Below are 18,169 nucleotides of genomic sequence, written 5' to 3'. Positions count from 1 at the left end.
GTTGCGTGTTTCGCTGCGTTCAGAGAAATGACAAGCTTCTTGATCTTTACAATAGGGTTTTCCAATCTCCTTGTTCCCTGGAACCTCCTAGGACAGGAGTTGGCATACTTTTTCCATAAAGGGCCGGATAGTAAGTATTTTAGGCTTTGTGGGCCACGTGGTCTCTGTAGGAACTACTCAGCCCCACTGTGGTAGTACAGAAGCAGCCACAGACCATGGACAATGTGTAAATGAACGAGCATGGCTGTGTTCCAGTAAAACTGTACAAAAACAAGTGATGGGCAGGATTTAGCCCATGAGTTACACTTTGCCCAGCCCCGGAGGCCTCCTGTTCAGAGTAGCAAGTAGTCCAAGCATTCACTACGTGTGAGGAGTTCAGCCTGAGTGTTCTGTTTACACCTGGCTCTTCCCCTTAAAACGTCTGCCCAGGAGAAAGAGAAGGAAGGACAGAGGTGACACGCCTCTTGAATGGGAGGCTCATCCTGAAGCAGGGGCAGGCAGAATAACCCAGCCCTGCAGGTGCAGTTGGAGGTGACTCCAGGGCCACTAGCACTTCCTGATGACCCCACCCCCTAGCCACGCCGACGTGTATGAGTGCCCCCTCTAGGCAAAGCACATGGCACGCCCTGGTGCCTTGGATGTGCTTGTGTTCTCACTGTGGGCTTGTGACCCAGGGGTCCTAGTCCTTCACAGACCAGTTGCTTGTAGTGTAGTAGTGAAGACCATGGATGCTGAGCCCAGGCTGCCGGGGTGTGAATCCCGGCTCCTCCATGCCCAGCTGTGGGACCTTATGTTTTCTCATCTATCAAATGGGGATTCTCTCCATACCCGTCTCATGGAGGTGATCATGAATAAGCTCATATTTGGGAAGTCCCTAGAAGATGGGCTGGCTCGTAGTAAGCATATGTAAATACTTGCTCTCATGATTCGTCCGTGCTTCTCATGCAATTCTCCTTCATACTCGAAGAATGCATGTCATGGGATATACTTCTTATTCTTGTGTTAGAATCTAGAACCATATTTCTTGACTTTTCCAAGTGGGAGGATTAGCAGTAGCCCCCTTCATCCTTTGTAGTGGCTTTTCAAAGAGCTTCTAAGGTTGACTATTCGACTTAGAGGTGCCCTGAACCTGTAACTAGCCTTGGTATTTCTCTGAATACTAAGATTTCATGTCCAAAATCCACTTCCCCATGTCAGATCTGTGCTGAAGGTGAAAATAACAGGTTGGTTCATGAAGGATGGCCTCTTTGAAGCCAGGCTTTGGAAATCACTAGCTACCTTGGAACAGAATATTTAGATATGTAGGGCAGACTGCCTAAGCTGTATAAGAATTCAGTGATTGAGTCCTCTGGGGATTGCAGGTTGCTCTGCTATACTAAGTTCTGTAGGTACAAGCACTCCTCAGTTTGTCCTTTGAGCCTTGGCTAGAAGTAGGGTTGAGCTGGGCCTGAGGAACTCCGTCACCCTGAGTCCCTTGGCATTTCTGACATTAGTGTGTTTCCAGATAGGCTTTACCAGGTTGGCTCTGGATCCCAATAGTTTCTCTGGTTCTGCTTCATTTAAAGGTATTTTTTGTCTTGCTAGTAAATTAATTGCATTTCACATTACACAAAACATTAACTTTGGAATTTTCTTACGTTACATTAACTTACATAGATTTGCCCTCAAAACTTTTGAAGCAGTTCAAAATATGTGACTTCATTTTTCATGATTCTCAGTTCCTATTGATGAAATAAGGAAAATCCATCCAGTCTCAAGAAAAGACCTCTTCCATGTCAGAAAATTTTGAGAGCCTCTATATGATACTATTTCTAATGTTAGTCCCTGTTGACTGAAGAAAATATGTAATGATAAAAAGCTGTATTGAATTCAGTAATGTTAAGTGAATTTGCATCTCCATCCTTTAAAAAAATAGTACGTATCTGTAGGAAACATATGCGCTGTCTGTAGACAGCGGAGATCTATGGATTCACAAGCCCCCCATAATTAAGCTGTGGCTGCTCAGCGATGTTTGTCCCACAGATTGGGAGGTCCTGGGCCTGTAGTAGTTCCGGCATGGTCATCTTGTTAAGATTCCTTCATGGGCTTCCCTGGTGGCGCAGTGGTTGAGAATCTGCCTGCCAATGCAGGGGACATGGGTTCGAGCCCTGGTCTGGGAGGATCCCACATGCCGCGGAGCAACTGGGCCCGTGAGCCACAACTACTGAGCCTGCGCGTCTGGAGCCTGTGCTCCGCAACAAGAGAGGCCGCGATAGTGAGAGGCCCGCGCACCGCAGTGAAGAGTGGCCCCCACTTGCCGCCGCAACTAGAGAAAGCCCTCGCACAGAAACGAAGACCCAACACAGCCATAAATAAATAAATAAAAATAAACAAACAAACCAACCCAAAGTTTAAAAAAAAAAAAGATTCCTTCATGGTGTGGGGCTTTGCTGACCGGACAAGGGGAGGGCAGCTGGCGACGTGGCTGGAGCCCAGCCTTGAGGGTTCTCATGTGGGAGAGGCTGAGCTGCATGTACCCACTGTTGCCTGCTACTGATTCTCTTTATTCATTGAAGATCCCCTCAGAGACGTGAGAAAGCTAATGGTTTAAGTACCCCATCAGAATCTCCACATTTCCACTTGGGGTGAGTCTAATCTTCACCCTGTCATCACATGTACTGGTAATAACCCTCCCTCCGTTTCCTTGTCCTCACAGCGCACCCCGCAGAATCAAGCCTCATTATTGCCAGGGCCATGCTGACTTTCTTTTTTTTTTTTTTTGGAAGCGGTACCATCGTGCACCTTGGGAAAATTCCTGTGTTGGTCTGACTTGACGTTTCCTTGCTCCCCTGACCACTCCTGTTGTTGGGATTCTCCCAGCATCCTTAGTTTTAGGGAGACAGTCCATGGCTGTTTATCCTTTGGTCGTCAGCACTGGCTTTGACTCTGCTGATCTGGATTCCTTGGACCCAGAGCTGGAGGTGATGTTATGAGGCTTCCAGTGAGAAGTCTCAGGCTGTGGGTTGGGCAGTACGCTTCTCTCTGGCTGTGTATTTTGGTTGAAACCACTGGTCGCTGGGAGGTACTTTAATTCAGTGGCATTTCTGATAGCACTTGAAACAGAGGTCTGCAGTCAGGGAAGAAGTTGGTCCTTCTCCCTCCCTCAGGATGGGCTGGGAAGAGTGGGCTTTAGTTGAATGGCTCTCTCTAGCCCTAAAAGGAGAGCCACCCCTGGTTATATACTGGTATCTCCAGGGCAGTCATAGCCCGCAGATTCCTCAGTCCTCCTTCTTTACTGTCCTTTAGGGGAAAGACCAGTGCTTCTGGGCCTCTGATGCCCCTGTCCTATAAGAGAGTTGGCGGGGTACCCGGTCAGTGACCTTGGAGTTACTGGCTTGCCACTGTGAGCTGACTACAGGGTTTTGAAAGCAAGCTCCTGTCATTTTCCTCTCCATTCCCAGACAAACCGAGGGTTCGAGTCCAGCATTATGTACTGCCCACATAGGTCTGTCCCAAAGTGCACTGGGTTGGTGCAGCTTTGTTGGTTGATTTTTGTTTTTGAAACATGGATGGCTTTGAAAGTTGCCTAAGCATGCCGTAAGCTTGGAAGGAGAAATCGAGAAAGGGTGTGAATGGAGTGGCCTGGCCTGGCCCATCTCTGCTAGCTCATTGCCCGGTGCTTGCCTTGCGTTGCAAATCTCAGCATTGCAGTTTTTCTAACGTCACCAGTGTGTTGTAGTCAGCGCCTGTGGAGTGACTGCCTCTCCCTTAAGTTGGGCTTCGGCAAGACCCTGGCCAGCGCCGGGCAGTCCTTGTTCTTGCTGTCCTCTTGCCAGCCTGCCCAGCAGGTCTTCCCACAGCTCCGTAGCAGCATGTGAGGGGTGGGTTATGTCTCTGCTTTTCACTCCCTAGAGCATGTGCACTTTTGCTAATGAAGCGGGTGGGCTCAATAAGGCTTGTTGCCTATACCCCGAGGCTCTTGGGCTTTGCTGTAATCAAGCAGACAGGGAGAGGCATTTCCATAGGCCCAGGGAGCTGAGGGTAAAGGAAGTAACCAGTTCTCACAGTTTCCTCACTTCCTCTCATTCAGCCTCAAGTCCCTGGTAGATGGATACAAACAGTGGTCGTCCAGTGCCCCCAACCTGGGGAAGGGGCCGAGGAATAGTCCAGCCCTGCCAGGGTTCACCAGCCTTATGGAGATGGGTAAGTACTGCCTTTGTCTTGACTCTCCCCCTGTTCCCTCAGGGAATTCTTGGCCAAGCTTCTCGGACTCTTTAAGGACCCCTAGTACTGCTTCATGGGGGTGTTTCCTCTTTTCCTCAACTCTTGGTCCCCCCACCCCCGGCCCCGCTTGTTCCTTCTCAGTTTGCTCTACTCCCATTCTATTGAGTCTTCTCAAATCACTACTGCTGCCATGGAACCTGCCTTTGGCCTCCTATCCCAAGGGGCCAGTTATAGCCTCCTTAGGGCAGTGAAGAAGGAGGAGGCCTGGAATCAGGCAGTTTCCTCTCCTGGGTCTATTTCTGTGTATTTTAATGTGGGGAGTCCACAGAATGGGAGATGGTGATAGAAGACACCACAGTGTTCCTCCAAGGAAGCTTTTCCAGTGTTGCCCTGTGATTACTGAATGGGTAAGGCCTTCTCCAGGCTCTCTCAGAAAGTACTCTTCTCTGTAGAATTCCAAGATCATAATAAGTCAGTCCATAGAGTAGATGGACCTTCACCCACGCAGGGGGTTCTAATCCTTTGCAGGAGACTACTCTTTTTTTTTTTTTTTTTTTTAATTTTGGTTGCACCAGCTCTTAGTTGCGGCAGGCGTGCTCCTTAGTTGCGGCTTGCCGGCTCCTTAGTTTTGGCCGGTGGGCTCCTTAGTTGTGGCTCGTGGGCTCCTTAGTTGGGGCATGCAAAGTCTTAGTTGCAGCATGCATGTGGGATCTAGTTCCCTGACCAGGGATCGAACCTGGGTCCCCTGCCTTGGGAGCGCAGAGTCGTAACCACTGGGCCACCAGGGACGTCCTGCAGGACACTAGTCTTGAGACAAGTCTGTAGGCCATTATCCTAGAAATCCAAGGTCCCTTCCAGTTTCAAGTTGTAAAATAATTAGGGATCTATCTGTTCTAGGAAACTCATATACCGCACTTCTTGTGTTGAGGGTCCCTATGACAGAAGGAGCAAATTAGCAGATCGTCTTTTCTGCACATAGGAAAACAGGCTGTGCAGTGGCGAGTGATTTCCCCACGTTGGTCACAGTTGAGTGTGGAGGCATGAAGTCCTGTTGGTTCTTTGTCCTGCACCTCAGACTGTTCAACGTCTGCATCCCTGGCACTAAGCCAGGGGCCTGGGGTTGGGGAGAAGGACCAGGTTTTTACTCTTGCCGCTTCGTTCCCATTTTCTGTTTCCCCTCCACTCCTCTCATCTTCGCAGAGGACGAGGACAGCGAAGGTCCACGGAGTGGGGAGAGTCGTCCACAGCCGTCACCCAACCAGTCCTACCTCTGCATCCCATTCCCTCGTGGAGAGGAGGGGGACGGCCCCCCCGGCGACGGCGTCCACGAGGAGCCCACCCCAGTCAACTCGGCCACCAGTACCCCTCAGCTGACGCCAACCAACAGCCTCAAGCGGGGCGGCCCCCACCACCGCCGCTGCGAGGTGGCTCTGCTCGGCTGTGGGGCCGTCCTGGCGGCCACGGGCCTCGGGTGTGACCTGCTGGAAGCTGGCAAGTGCCAGCTGCTCCCCCCAGAGGAACCCGAGCCGCCAGCCCGGGAGGAGAAGAAGAGGCGCGAGGGCCTTTTCCAGAGAGCCAGCCGTCCCCGTCGGAGCACCAGCCCCCCATCCCGGAAGCTCTTCAAGAAGGAGGAGCCCGTGCTGTTGCTAGGAGACCCCTCTGCCTCCCTCACGCTGCTCTCTCTCTCCTCCATCTCCGAGTGCAACTCCACCCGCTCCCTGCTGCGTTCTGACAGTGACGAGATCGTGGTGTACGAGATGCCCGTCAGCCCCGGGGAGGCCCCGCCCCTGAGCCCCTGCACCCGCAATCCCCTGGTCAATGTCCGAGTGGAGCGCTTCAAGCGAGACCCGAGGCAGTCCCTGACCCCCACCCATGTCACCCTCACGGCCCCCCGCGCTGAGCCCAGCGCCCACCGGCGGACTCCTTCCGATGGGGCCCTCAAGCCGGCGGCCCCTCGAGCCAGCAGGAGCCCCTCCAGCAACGGGCTGAGCCCCAGCCCTGGAGCAGGTGAGGCCTGCCCGCCCCCTCCTTCCTCTTGCCCGCCTTCGTGCTTCCCCCAGGAGTGGAGGTATCGGGGTCAGCTCCGTTTCTCCTCTGGCTCAGCCAGTCAAGACAGGCTGCTCTGGGCCGCGGGAGGTGGCCGACTTCTCTCTGTCCTGTGCCTCAGGGGGTCTTCCCTGAGGAGGGAGAGCAGACAGGCAGGTTCTGGGAAGAACCCCATCAGGACTCCGGTGGGATGCTCAGGCCCTCGGTGTGGGAGTGTGCGGCGCGGTGCTTTCAGGACACGGGCGGGAGTCCAGCTCTGTTTGTTCCCCAAAGAGGAGGCTGCAGTTACCGAGAGGAATCCTGCCCTGCACGCAGGAGGGTATTTTCTGCCGCGCAGCTGGGCTCTTGCCTCTCGTTACAGCGTGAGTCCAGACACTCGCAGAAGGCAAGCTTCCACCCGGGCATCACGCCCTCCATCACTCACCCCTCAGTCACTCATCCCGTCGCTCAGACGCGGAGATGTGTCCAGGTGAACTGCTGTGCCGGTGCACACGCTCGCCTTCTCCGTCTGACGTCCCACACGCCCTGACGTGCACTGTCACCCTGGGCCTTCCCCACCCTGTCCCTTGCGCCCTAGAAGACCTCAGTCTGACCTGAGGTCAAGAAACCACCTTGAATCCCGTAGGAGAAGAGAACATGGCAATACCCTTTCAGTGAGATTTGAGTGTGAACGACAATAGTACTTGACCGTTCAGCTTGCCCTGCCCCTGCTTAGATTTTTTTGTTACAATCAGATAGGTGGCCTCTTTGGGAAAAGAGACCCCTAGATTACTCGTCTTTAGATTTCTGACACCTAGCTTTGTTCTTGTCACACGTAATGAACTGCTAATGAACAGACATTTCCTCAAGTTGTTTCATTGCAGATACGAGCCCCGTGTGTCCCATTATTATCAGATACAGGGACTGTGGCCTTGTAGTTCACTGTTATATCCCCAGTGCCTGCCAACACACTGCATGAAAAATAGTAGGCGCTCGTGATTCACGTTATCCCAAGTGGACGGGGACGTGGCGAGGTGGGGAGGAAGCAGCGTGTGTGGCCCAGAAGTGTGGTGCCATCATCGAACGCCTCTCCCTTTGTCTCTTTGACCAGGAATGTTGAAAACCCCCAGCCCCAGCCGAGACCCAGGTGAATTCCCCCGTCTCCCTGACCCCAATGTGGTCTTTCCCCCGACCCCAAGGCGCTGGAACACACAGCAGGACTCTGCCTTGGAGAGACCCAAGACCCTGGAGTTTCTGCCTCGGCCGCGTCCTTCTGCCAACCGGCAGCGACTGGACCCTTGGTGGTTCGTGTCTCCCAGCCACGCCCGTAGCGCCTCCCCAGCCAACAGTTCCAGCACGGAGACGCCCAGCAACCTGGACTCCTGCTTGGCAAGCAGCAGCAGTACCGTGGAGGAGCGGCCTGGGCTGCCAGCCCTGCTCCCCTTCCAGGCGGGGCCACTGCCACCCGCCGAGCGGACGCTTCTGGACCTGGACGCAGAGGGCCAGAGTCAGGACGGCACCGTGCCGCTGTGCAGAGCCGCGCTGAACACACACAGGCCTGCCCCTTACGAGATCCAGCAAGAGTTCTGGTCTTAGCGCGAAAAGGGTTGGGGGGCGGGCAAGGGGGAAGCAGGAGGAGATGGGGGGGGAGCTGGCTGGCACAGCCCTGTCTCAGCATTGGACCCCCTGAGCTCCCGCCCTACTTCTTGCACTGATAATGCACTTTGAAGATGGAAGGGATGGAAGCAGGGCCCCTTGAGAGGGCTTCTTGCCCTGCAGGGCCCTTCTCCCCAGGTCCACTGGAGGGGCCGTGGCTGTGGAGGGCAGGGAGGGGTGCGTGCATGTCCTCCACCCTCCACAGTCTTCCTTGCCTTCAAGGTGACCCTGCAGAGTCACTCAGCCGAATCTGTCTGCTTCTCCCTCTCCTCAGCCCCCTGGGTGTGCCCTCCTGGGCTCCCTGTTAGCCCTGAGTTCAGCCTTTCCAAACACCAGTACTGGATGTTCTGTGATTGATTTTGCTCCTCTTCCACAGTCTTCCCTGACACTCATGAATCAGAATCTCGTTTGGTGTGAGATGTGAGCTTTTCTGTGTCCTGAGCCCTTCGGTGCCGGCCGGAGGACTGAAGGCAAAGTACCCCAGTGTCGGGCACAGGAATTGATGGAGCTAGCACCACCTAACTGCACTTCCAGGCGCCCCACTTATTCATTTGAGCCTCCCAGTGGTAGGGACCTGCCTCTGTGAGACCCGGGGGGAGGGGAGGGAGTTAGGAAATACAGTTGAGTTGCAGTAAAGAGGGTAACGGAGTCTGTCTGTCCTCATTCCTTTTGTAAACACTCAAAGAAGGGCAGAAACCAGCACCTGTTGACGGCACCCATCTCCTACCTGGGGTCCAAATGTGGTCAGACCAGGTTCTGATACAAACATACTCTCAGCCCAGGAATAGTTTCCAGGGAGACTCACTGGTGACAGTTCTGAAACCAGAGACAAAGTTCTTGTGTTTGTCCGTTTGGTCATCTGATCTGTATGGGTTCTTCTCTTCCCTTGATTTTTCTTCCGGTCCCTGGAATTAGTGGACTTTAGGTTGTGTGTTTGGTGGGGAGATATCTCTGCGCTGTACCAGAATAGCATATGGGGGTGGGTCCTGGACCCTGGGCGTTGGAACTGGGGAGATTCCTTCTCATCCATCATTACTCTGTGATGCCCTTGAAGTAAAACGGAGCGCTTTTTAGTTCCCTGCGTGAATGGATGTGGTGAGTGATGATGTCTGTAAGGTGCTCAGTGAGCCCCTGATGTACAGGAACCTTCAAGTCCCGAGCACTGGAGACCAACCAAGGCCTCTTGTCTCTGTGCACAGATAGCCCCTCCTGCTGGGCTCTGGACCATGTGCTGGGTAGGAAGGACAACAGAGGCCAACCCCGACTTTTCTGGAATTTGTTTCCTTAACTTGAACGTTGAGCTTCTTCTGGAGCTTCCTCACGTGTGTCTCCACTGTTCCTCTTACCCTCAGGCTCCTGCAGCAAGTGTGAACGGTTGTCTTTGCGTGGGAATAACAGCTTGACAGGAATAGCGTCCTTAGGTCATGCTCCTCCCCCCTCAAGACTCTACACATCACTCCACTGTCTTTTATCCTGGACTATTTCTCTGCAGGTGTTGGAGGGCCACCTGCAGGTTTCTTGTGTTTGCTGCCTGGATGCCAGGACAGGAGAGCAACCATCCGGGCACGAGTGATGGATTTGGTCATTGCTTGCTCTGTAACTACGATAGAAGTCCTGCCCTGGGGATGACAAAAGGGGAGACCTTGGCTTTCAAGTTGTTCGTTGTTCTACGAGCCCACTGGCAGACACTTTGGTTCCAGGGCCCCATGTAGTCTTGGGCGGGGAGGCACTGTTGGTTTTGTTGTCCAGCGTTCTGTTATTGCATCTCATCTCTCTCCGCCTCTTTGTTCAGCGAAGACCGTACGTAAGAGATTATTTTTGGCCCCATGCCCCGCTCCTCGGCTAGGAGGGGGGAAGCGTGAATCCCGTCAGCAGTTCCAGCCAACCACGTGACTCCCCTTCATTCCTGATGGGGAGAGGGACACAGACGGCCTGTCCTGTGCCCTTTCCCAGGACTCTCCAGGGCCCCAGGCCCTAAGCCACTAACACATCTCTAAACCCTTAGCCGCACTAAATGGTCCCCTGGTGGGTGCAGCGTACAGTGTAGTCCAGACCACGCTGGCTCTGGACGGTGCTCTGTGGAAGGAGGCAGGGGGTCTTCCTTTGCTCATTTTCTGCTTTTTGTCATTTTGTTGGATTGCAGCTGTCTGTCTTGGAAGTGTAGTGTAACTGGTGTGGAGTAGACTGATGGCTCACTGTCGCTGAGTAAGAGGAGGTTGAACCCGGTTCTTCCTTATCCATCCAGGGGAAGACAAGGGAAGGCTGGGTGTCTGCTAAGGGAAGGATTATACCCGCAAGAGGCAGAAGCGGGGTTATTCTGAAGATGCTTTTGTGGGCTTCCATGAAGATGGAGGACTTACCATCTCTCAGCTCCTCCAAACCAGGTCTCCGAGGGACCCCTGCCTGCCACACTCTCTCTCTCTGTGGGGCAAGGCTCAGGTGGGATAAGGATCCTATATAGTAACAGGTTTGGGTTGCTTTCTGTCCACTCAGCTTCCCTTGTCTCCATGGTCATGGGCAGGGGCAGGCCTGGGAGCAGGGGATCAAACCCCTGCAGCAGCAGTAGCTGACCCCCTTCCCTTTCCTCAGACACTTTCCCACCCCTCTTGGCAGGTGCTGCTACATGGAAGATGGTGATGGGAAACAGATACTGCTCTCCGCCCCTTCTCCTTGGCTCCTTCAGTTCCTTCCACTGATTTTGCACAGGACTGTCCTCTGTCCTTGGGGATCCAGGCCACTGCCAGGGGCTGAGTAGATGTCCCAGTTATTTTCATATGTTATGTCTAAGAGGCTTTGACAGATTCTCTTATCTTCGCATCTTTTAGTATCCGGAGGTCTGGTAGTGAAGATGATGATGATGAGGTCTGGTAGTGAAGATGATGATGATGATGATGATGGTGGTGGTGGTGGTGGTGGTACCTTGCATTTGGATGACTCAGAATTGTGCTAACCTTTCCTCCTGACCTTTACAAAATTACATTATTTGCCTTCTACATTTGTTATACTTACCGGTAGAGAAGGGGAAATGCTTAAAGATGAAGACTGAAATGAAGAGAAGTTAAAAAGCTGCTTGGACTGATTGCTGAGTCGGGCATCAGACTCTGAGACCTGAACAGATTGGCTCTGTCCTCCGTTCTGCTTTTGCTGTCTGACCTTGGGCTTGTCTCTTAGTCCCTCTCAAATTTCCTTCCTGTAAAAGCAACCATCACCTGCTTCCCTCACAAGGGCAAGAGAGTGTGTATCAGAGCAGGTCCCTGAAACCCGTGGCTCCCTGCCAGCGAATAGGACGAACTGCTGAAGTTGACAGTGCAGTTCTTACCGCCTTTGCCTCTAGGGGACTTGCCTACTTCCTCTGGCTTCTGGAAGAGGAATGATTTGGAGTTGGCTTAGCATGACTAATGGGGACCGTGGTCAGGCACATGCTCTTCTGCTGCATTACGTAGCCCCTGGTGTTTACAAGCATCCCTCCTAATTCCCCCACCTAATTTGTCAGGCTGATGGTCCTACCATTAGTGTCTCACAGAGGAGGCGATGGGAGACGGGGAGCTGGAGGCAGCATCCGAATGATGATTCGGGGTCTCTTGTTTCTTGGAGTCATTCCCAAAGTCTGTTTAGAGGCCGGAATCAGGCCGGTTCCGGAAGGAATCCTTGGGAAAGGGTCTGCTGGCCCTTGGGACATGGGTCATGGTGTGGGCTTCCCCACAAGGCCCCTTTTCCCCCAGACCACAGTTGCTCAGGGACACCATGAGACACCCCAAGGACATCTAGGCCTGAAGTGGTATCAACACTCTTGCTCCACAGCCCCCCTTTGGAGGCTCCTTCCCTGCTCCCTCCCCCACAGAGAAAGAGCCGCCTCCTGAGCACTCCTAATTCTTCCAGCTCGCTTTTCACAAAGCACAGAGCAGCGGGTACTGAAGGCTGGGTGGCTCTGAGTGGTACGCTGCACGGTTGAAATGTCCGTGCGGCAGGCCCCTCTGTGAATGCAGAACCTTGACCTTTTCTGCATGGGTTTCATTTAGCCTGTGCCTTTGACTCAGGTGTGGGTCGGGCAGGTCAGAAACACTATTGTCTCTTGAAGAATTTCGGGGAAGGAGCAGGTGCTGCCGCTTCTGTAGTGGCAGGCTTTTCCTGAGGACTCTGCCAGAGACTGTAGACCGGGGTCAGGGGGAGAGAAGCTCACAGTGCCTTGTAAGTGAACGTGGCAGCAGGAGCGGCAGGAATCCGGTGATCGGAGCTACCCGCCTGCAAGTTGTGTGATGGCGCAAACATCTCTCCCCGCTCTGGACCTCTGAGCCCAGCTGTGAACTGAGGACGATGAAGCACGAAGCCTTTCTAGCTTGAAAATCTGTGGTCCTGGGGCCCCTGGTCTAGCACTGGTAAGCCTCCCCTTGCTGGGTTGCTTCCTTTTGTGGAGAACAGTGTGTGTGTGTGTGTGCGCGCGCGTGTGTGTGTGGTTGGAAGTCAAAAACAGTCAAATATTGGCAATTTCATGTGGTTTGACCGACTAGACCACCTGCCTCTTCTCCTTGGCTTCAGGCCTGAGATGACTTCTTTTGAAGCTCCAGCTGTTGTGAGGAACACATTCCCAAATGTCTCTCTTTGTTCGGACAGATCATTGTTTTCTTAGACCAGGAATTCAAATGAATAAAAATCCACATCAGAAGGGGAAACCCAGTGGTACTTCCAGGGAGCCCTCAGGCCCTGGCTTTGCCCTGGCCTTGCCTCCTGGGTGCCCGCCACCCCAGGCACTGGCTTTGGAAGGGCAGGAGGCAGAAACCGGAGTCCTAGCTGATTAAGGCTAATTAACGGGGCTTAGGTGTCTAATTAGCCTGACCCAGCCCTGGGCTTCTGGTTGGCTATACGGGCCAGGTGAGCCTCTCATTCACTTAGATTATTTTCCATTTGTCCTGATACACTATTGACAGGCCTCACCCCGTCCCTTGTCCATTTCAGGGAGCCCTGGTTTGTTCTTTCAAAGGTTGGGCTGCTCCTTGATCTGGAGCCAGTAGGACTGGTTCTTCCTGATTCTTACTGGCTGTGTGGTTCCCTGCATCCCCTGCCCATGGCCTTCCTTTGGGTCTTTCGCTCATGACCACAGCTAGAACTAGAGAAGAGCCTCGGGGCCCAGCTGGTTAGCAGAGGCATGAGCTTTTCTACTCCTCTCTTTGTTTCTCTTGGAAACAGACTTGCCTTTTCCCTGACCCAATCTCCTTCCTGACTGGTCTGACCCACCCTCCCTGCAAACACCCACAACCTAGTTTTACTAGCCTGATTGGCAGGCGTGAACCTGGCAGCTAGATAGGTATCTCAGGACAGACACCAGAGTACAATTTCAGAGGTTCAGAGATAGGCCTTTCCTATTGGGATGTGTGAGGGAGACATTCAGGAAATCTGAACCCAGAGGTCAGATTGATTTATCAAGAGGGGTCCTGGTGAGTGATGGCCCCATGGATATGGTGGTCTTGCTCTACACTCCCTGTAGTCCAAGACCGTAATATGTTGCCCACGTTCCTGAAATCCTTCACACCCAGGTCCTTGCTTTGACAGATCCCGACTTTATTTAAAATGTAGATATTGTGTTCGTCATGAACTTTTCATTAACTTTAATTTTTAAAAGTATTGCACTGAAATATGATTCATCTGGATAACTGAGTTTTGTTTTGTTTTGTTTTTGGTGACCCCTTAAATTCTGTATCCAAGGCGAGTGCCTCACCTTATCCTAGTCTCAGCCCTACCTGTTCCTCCCCTGAACAAGCTCAGGCAGAACTGTGAGGTAGGGTTAGGTCTTTCCTGCTTGCCCTTCCCTTCAGTCCTGAGTCGGGTGGTAGCTCTCTGGAAGTGTTTGCGTTTGAATAGGAATGTGTTGACTTAACAGCAGTGAAACACCTAGGGCAGCTTTCATCCTTGGACCTGTGACTGAGATGACTTTTCCTGGATGTCCCCCAGCTTCCTTTCAGCCTCTCTGAAACCCTGAGGCCACTTAGAGGTATGTATGTGTTTTAAGGGAAAGGGAAGGGATTACAGTGGAGAGGATTCTTCAGAGTCTCATTTGAAACCTCTTTGGGACATCTTTGAACTTGCAGAGAAGTGAATAAATCATTCTCTCTCCCAGTTCCAGAAAGGACAGAAGTTAGACAGAGGTGTTTTTACTCCCTTGCCTGCCTAGCACTGTGCCTGGCCTACAGTGACCTTCAGCCGTCCTATCACCTCCCTTGGGATCCTTTTCGATACTATTATTATTCTCTGTCATCTTTATTTTACTCTCATCATTTATCTTTCCCTCCAGTTCCAGAAGCCATGCTGGCTATGGCTCTTTTCTTCGTCACTGTCAGAATGAGGCATGGGTTTATCCTGGCCTGGGTATGGGGACTAACAATAAATTATATGAAACCATTATATTTCTTCTAGGTGAGAGGTGCTGTCCTAAAGGTTTATATTCTTTCTTTCTTTTTTTTTTTTTTGGACTCACAATAATCCTGGGAGGGTGGGGTGGGGGATATTACCTCCATCTAAGGATGTGGAAACTGAGGCTCAGATGGTTGTGTAACATGCCCAAGGTCACATGGCTAGGAAGCAGTGTTGCTGACCTGTTTGACTCCAAAGCCATCTCTTCTTTTCCTCCGAGCACATTTTAGGGCACTGTTTAGAAGGTCTGGGATAAAATCAGCCTGGCTTAGGTCCCCTGAGGCTCTGAGGTGGCTCTTTGTCCAGGGAGGAGTTGTCCTGTGGCTAACCCATCACCTCCCCTTTGTGACTGGAGACACCCTGCAGGACTTGCAGTCTCCCTGGAGCTCAGCCGACCTCCTCTCTGCTCCTGCTGCTTCCTCCTCCATCATTTCCTCTCCACGATTGTTCAGGGACCTGTTCCACGGGGGCGGGGGTTGAACATGTCCATCCTGTAGCTCTTCTCCCAGGACCACTGAAGGCCTATGGGCCTCTCGCCTCTGTTTCCAGCCCACAGTTGCCCCATTACTGGCCTTTAGCACAGCTTCAACCCACATCCCTCCCGGCCTCTGGAGTTTGGAAGCCTTACTGTAGCTCCTCTTGGGAACTTGAAATCAGGCTTTTGTCTTTTCATTGTATTGAGCCACATGCTCTTGATACCCAGTTGTAGCAAAGAAGGGAGGGGATGAACTTGTCAACTTTCTCCTCTAACTACCCACGATACACACACACACACACACACACATGCTCACACACTCACAATCTCACACACGCATGTTCACACACTCACACGGAGATCTAGTCTGAGACTGTATATCTTCTAGAGGGTTAAGGAGAGGAGCTGGAGATGGGTTTTATTTAATTCACAGAAAACCTTCCTTTGGGATTTTCCTCCCCCTTAGAGCCTTCAAGTCTAGGTAAAGTGGAAGTTCACATACACGTTAGTTTTGTTCCTCAGTATGTAGCTCCTAGTTTTCATCTTAAGCCTTCTCTGCTCCAGTGTCTTGTCCATGTGTGATGACCCCGTGTCCTTGAATTCCCATTTTGCTTTGGGATTTAAGTTATTGTAATTTGTCAACAATATTTAAAAATAGAAAAGTCCTGAAGGAAACTTATCAGGTTCTTTTCTTTGGCTTTTTTTTTTTTTTTTTCAAGGTACTGTAAATTGTTAACTAGGGATGCCAAGCAGGCTTGGTTCAATGGCTAAACCTCTTGTATTACAGTGTGATGCTGATCTCAGCCTGGTCTCACCACCAGAGCACACACAGACTTGAATAAAACTATTACAATAATGACTTCTGGTTTGCTGTGGTGCTTTGTAAACTTGTCCTTTTCCCCTCTTTTCTTTGTAATTATACAAGATGTCCAAGTAACTGGCTGTTTCTCGAGAATTTCCATATGTAGGGGTAAAATAACTGGAGAGAGGGGTAGATATGGTGCAGGAAAGAGGAGGTGGCTGAGGAACCTCCCTGAAGGTCCTAGAGCCCCCAGCTGGACCACAGGGGCCTTTCTGAAGCATAGCACTGACCAGTGCCTGCCCGGGCAGTTCAGTTTCTTCGCATAACTGCCTTTCGCCCAGGTCGTGAATTTTGGTTTTCGGAGCTCCTGGCAAGTATGTGCCGTCTCTCACCCTCTACCACTGTCCACCCTGACATTCCTGGTGAAGCTGTGAATGTGGCTAAGAGGACAGACACCAATGGACTTGTACACTTGTGGACAAGGTTTGCCAGCTGTGAGTCATGGGTTCCTTGTGGTCTTGATACTCTTAATGGCACATGCCAGCTCTGTGACCTTGGGCAAACCACTTAATCTCTCTGGGTCTCTTCTGGAGCAGGCTGATCACAAAGCAGCCTTTGTGCTCTTACTTTCCGTGATTGTGCGTTGGGTGGGGATGAGGGTGAAGACAGACAGAAGAATCTTGTTTGGGGGCATTCTTTGGCACTTTAGTCCACTGTTTCATTATTCAGCTGCATGTGGAAAAGTGGCTTCTGAATCTCTATATTGACCCGTTCATGCTTTAATACTGTGACCTTCACTCACTCCATCCCTCTTAGCCCCTTCCTCTGCTACCCACAGACGGTAACTGGTGGGTGCTGGATGCTAAGACTGTGAGGAGAAAGATGACCTTGTGCTGAACTTCAAAGTAGGTTTAACTAGGGCCACATAACCTTTGTCAGGCTGATTGGGCAAAGATGAAAAATTGACCCAACTCCTTGCTTGAGAAGATGCCATGAGAAGAGTATGTATATGAATTGCTCCCATGTTTCTGCAAAGCAGTTTGACCATGTGGCATTAATTCTATAACGTGGACCCAGAAATTTCATTTAGTAATAACAACTAGCTACGATGCGCCAAGCCTTGCGCTAAGACTTGACCTGCATTATCTCATTTACAACATCTCAACATCCTAAGAGTAGATCCCATTATTCTCTCCATTTTATACTGAGAAAAATGAAGACTAGAGTCAAGTAACAGGCCCAAGGCCACAGAACTCTCAAACAGTGAAGCTGAGATTTGTCTGATTCTAGCCTCTGCACTCATATCAAAGAATGAGTCAGATGCAGACAAAGACTTGTTTACAAGTCATCTCAACATTATTTACAGGAGGGTTCTAGTGACTACAAATGACCCAAACAAGATTTGGGGGGGGGGTCTACTTCTACCCTCTTCCTCAGTCAACATGGAATCTGAGAACATGAGAGCATGTTTTTTTTTTAACTTTAATTATTTATTTATTTTTGGCTGCATTGGGTCTTCGTTGCTGGGCTTTCTCTAGTTGCGGTGAGCGGGGGCTACTCTTCGTTGCAGTGCGGAGGCTTCTCATTGCAGTGGCTTCTCTCGTTGCAGAGCATGGTCTCTAGGCACACAGGCTTCAGTAGTTGTGGCACGCAGGCTCAGTAGTTGTGTCTCGTGGGCTCTAGAGCGCAGGCTCAGTAGTTGTGGTGCATGGGCTTAGTTGCTCCTCGGCATGTGGGATCTTCCCGGACCAGGGATTGAACCTGTGTCCCCTGCATTGGCAGGCGGATTCTTAACCACTGCGCCACCAGGGAAGTCCCAATGAGAGCATGTTTTTAATTACAAATTATAAACAGTCTAAATGCCTGGCAATGGGATTGCTTAAACTTTGCCTCTCTGCAAGGCATTTATTGAATATCTTCTATGTGCCGGGTGCCAGCTGGACACTGGAGATTTACAGCTTGTTCAAATACAGCCCAGTTCTCCAAGACCTTATGGTCTGCTGGAAGAGATTGAAATGTACAGAAATCTGTTTAATGTGGTCAGTGCTATGATGGTGCTACAGGAACACCATGGATTGGCGTTAGCCTGAGCTGGGGCTTCACAGACCTCAGGGAGGCAGCGACACCTGAGTTGAATCTTAAGGGAAGGAGGAGCACAAAGGCACAAAGGCTTGAGATGGCTTTCTCTCATAGCAAGCAGCACACGCCTGTCTCTTCCTTGTGTGAAAGTGGCCCCAGGCGATACCTCACCCTCGATTCCTATCTCTGATTTTATTATTCAACCATATGTGAGGTTACATAGCCATTAAAATTAGATTGTTCAAGAATAGTTAAGGAAATAAGGAAGTGTTCAAAAGTTAAAAGGCAGGATACCAAAAACTTCAAAAATAACTTGATCCCAATTATATACAGAAAATATATTTCCTTTCCTTTCTATCTTTTTAAAAAAATATCCACTTGGTAGGCATAAGAAAAAGATGGAAACATAGTCAGTTACTGATATCTTTATGAAGAGGTATCATGGTTAATCTAAAAAGGTTCTTTACTTTCAGAACTTTTAAGACCTTTTTTTTTTTCAGTGAATATATGTTACTTTTACAGTC

The 18,169-nt window shown here is 51.1% G+C and overlaps 1 protein-coding gene across 1 annotated transcript in view; it reads left to right on the top strand.

Annotated features, from left to right (window-relative positions):
• Positions 1–7,846, top strand: part of MAP3K9 (mitogen-activated protein kinase kinase kinase 9) — a 73,854-nt gene extending 66,008 nt beyond the window's left edge. The window contains exons 9-12 of the mRNA XM_036843171.1: positions 2,556–2,624; positions 4,070–4,182; positions 5,404–6,210; positions 7,340–7,846. Coding sequence (XP_036699066.1) covers positions 2,556–2,624; positions 4,070–4,182; positions 5,404–6,210; positions 7,340–7,824 — 1,474 coding nt within the window. The 3' untranslated portion in view covers positions 7,825–7,846. The remainder of the gene's footprint in view (positions 1–2,555; positions 2,625–4,069; positions 4,183–5,403; positions 6,211–7,339) is intronic.
• Positions 7,847–18,169: the final 10,323 nt, after the last annotated feature.

Source organism: Balaenoptera musculus, chromosome 2, assembly GCF_009873245.2.
Source record: "Balaenoptera musculus isolate JJ_BM4_2016_0621 chromosome 2, mBalMus1.pri.v3, whole genome shotgun sequence".
NCBI classification, from domain to species: domain Eukaryota; kingdom Metazoa; phylum Chordata; class Mammalia; order Artiodactyla; family Balaenopteridae; genus Balaenoptera; species Balaenoptera musculus.
Note: the sequence above shows the minus strand (reverse complement) of the source record. Positions and strands in the feature narration are given on the sequence as shown.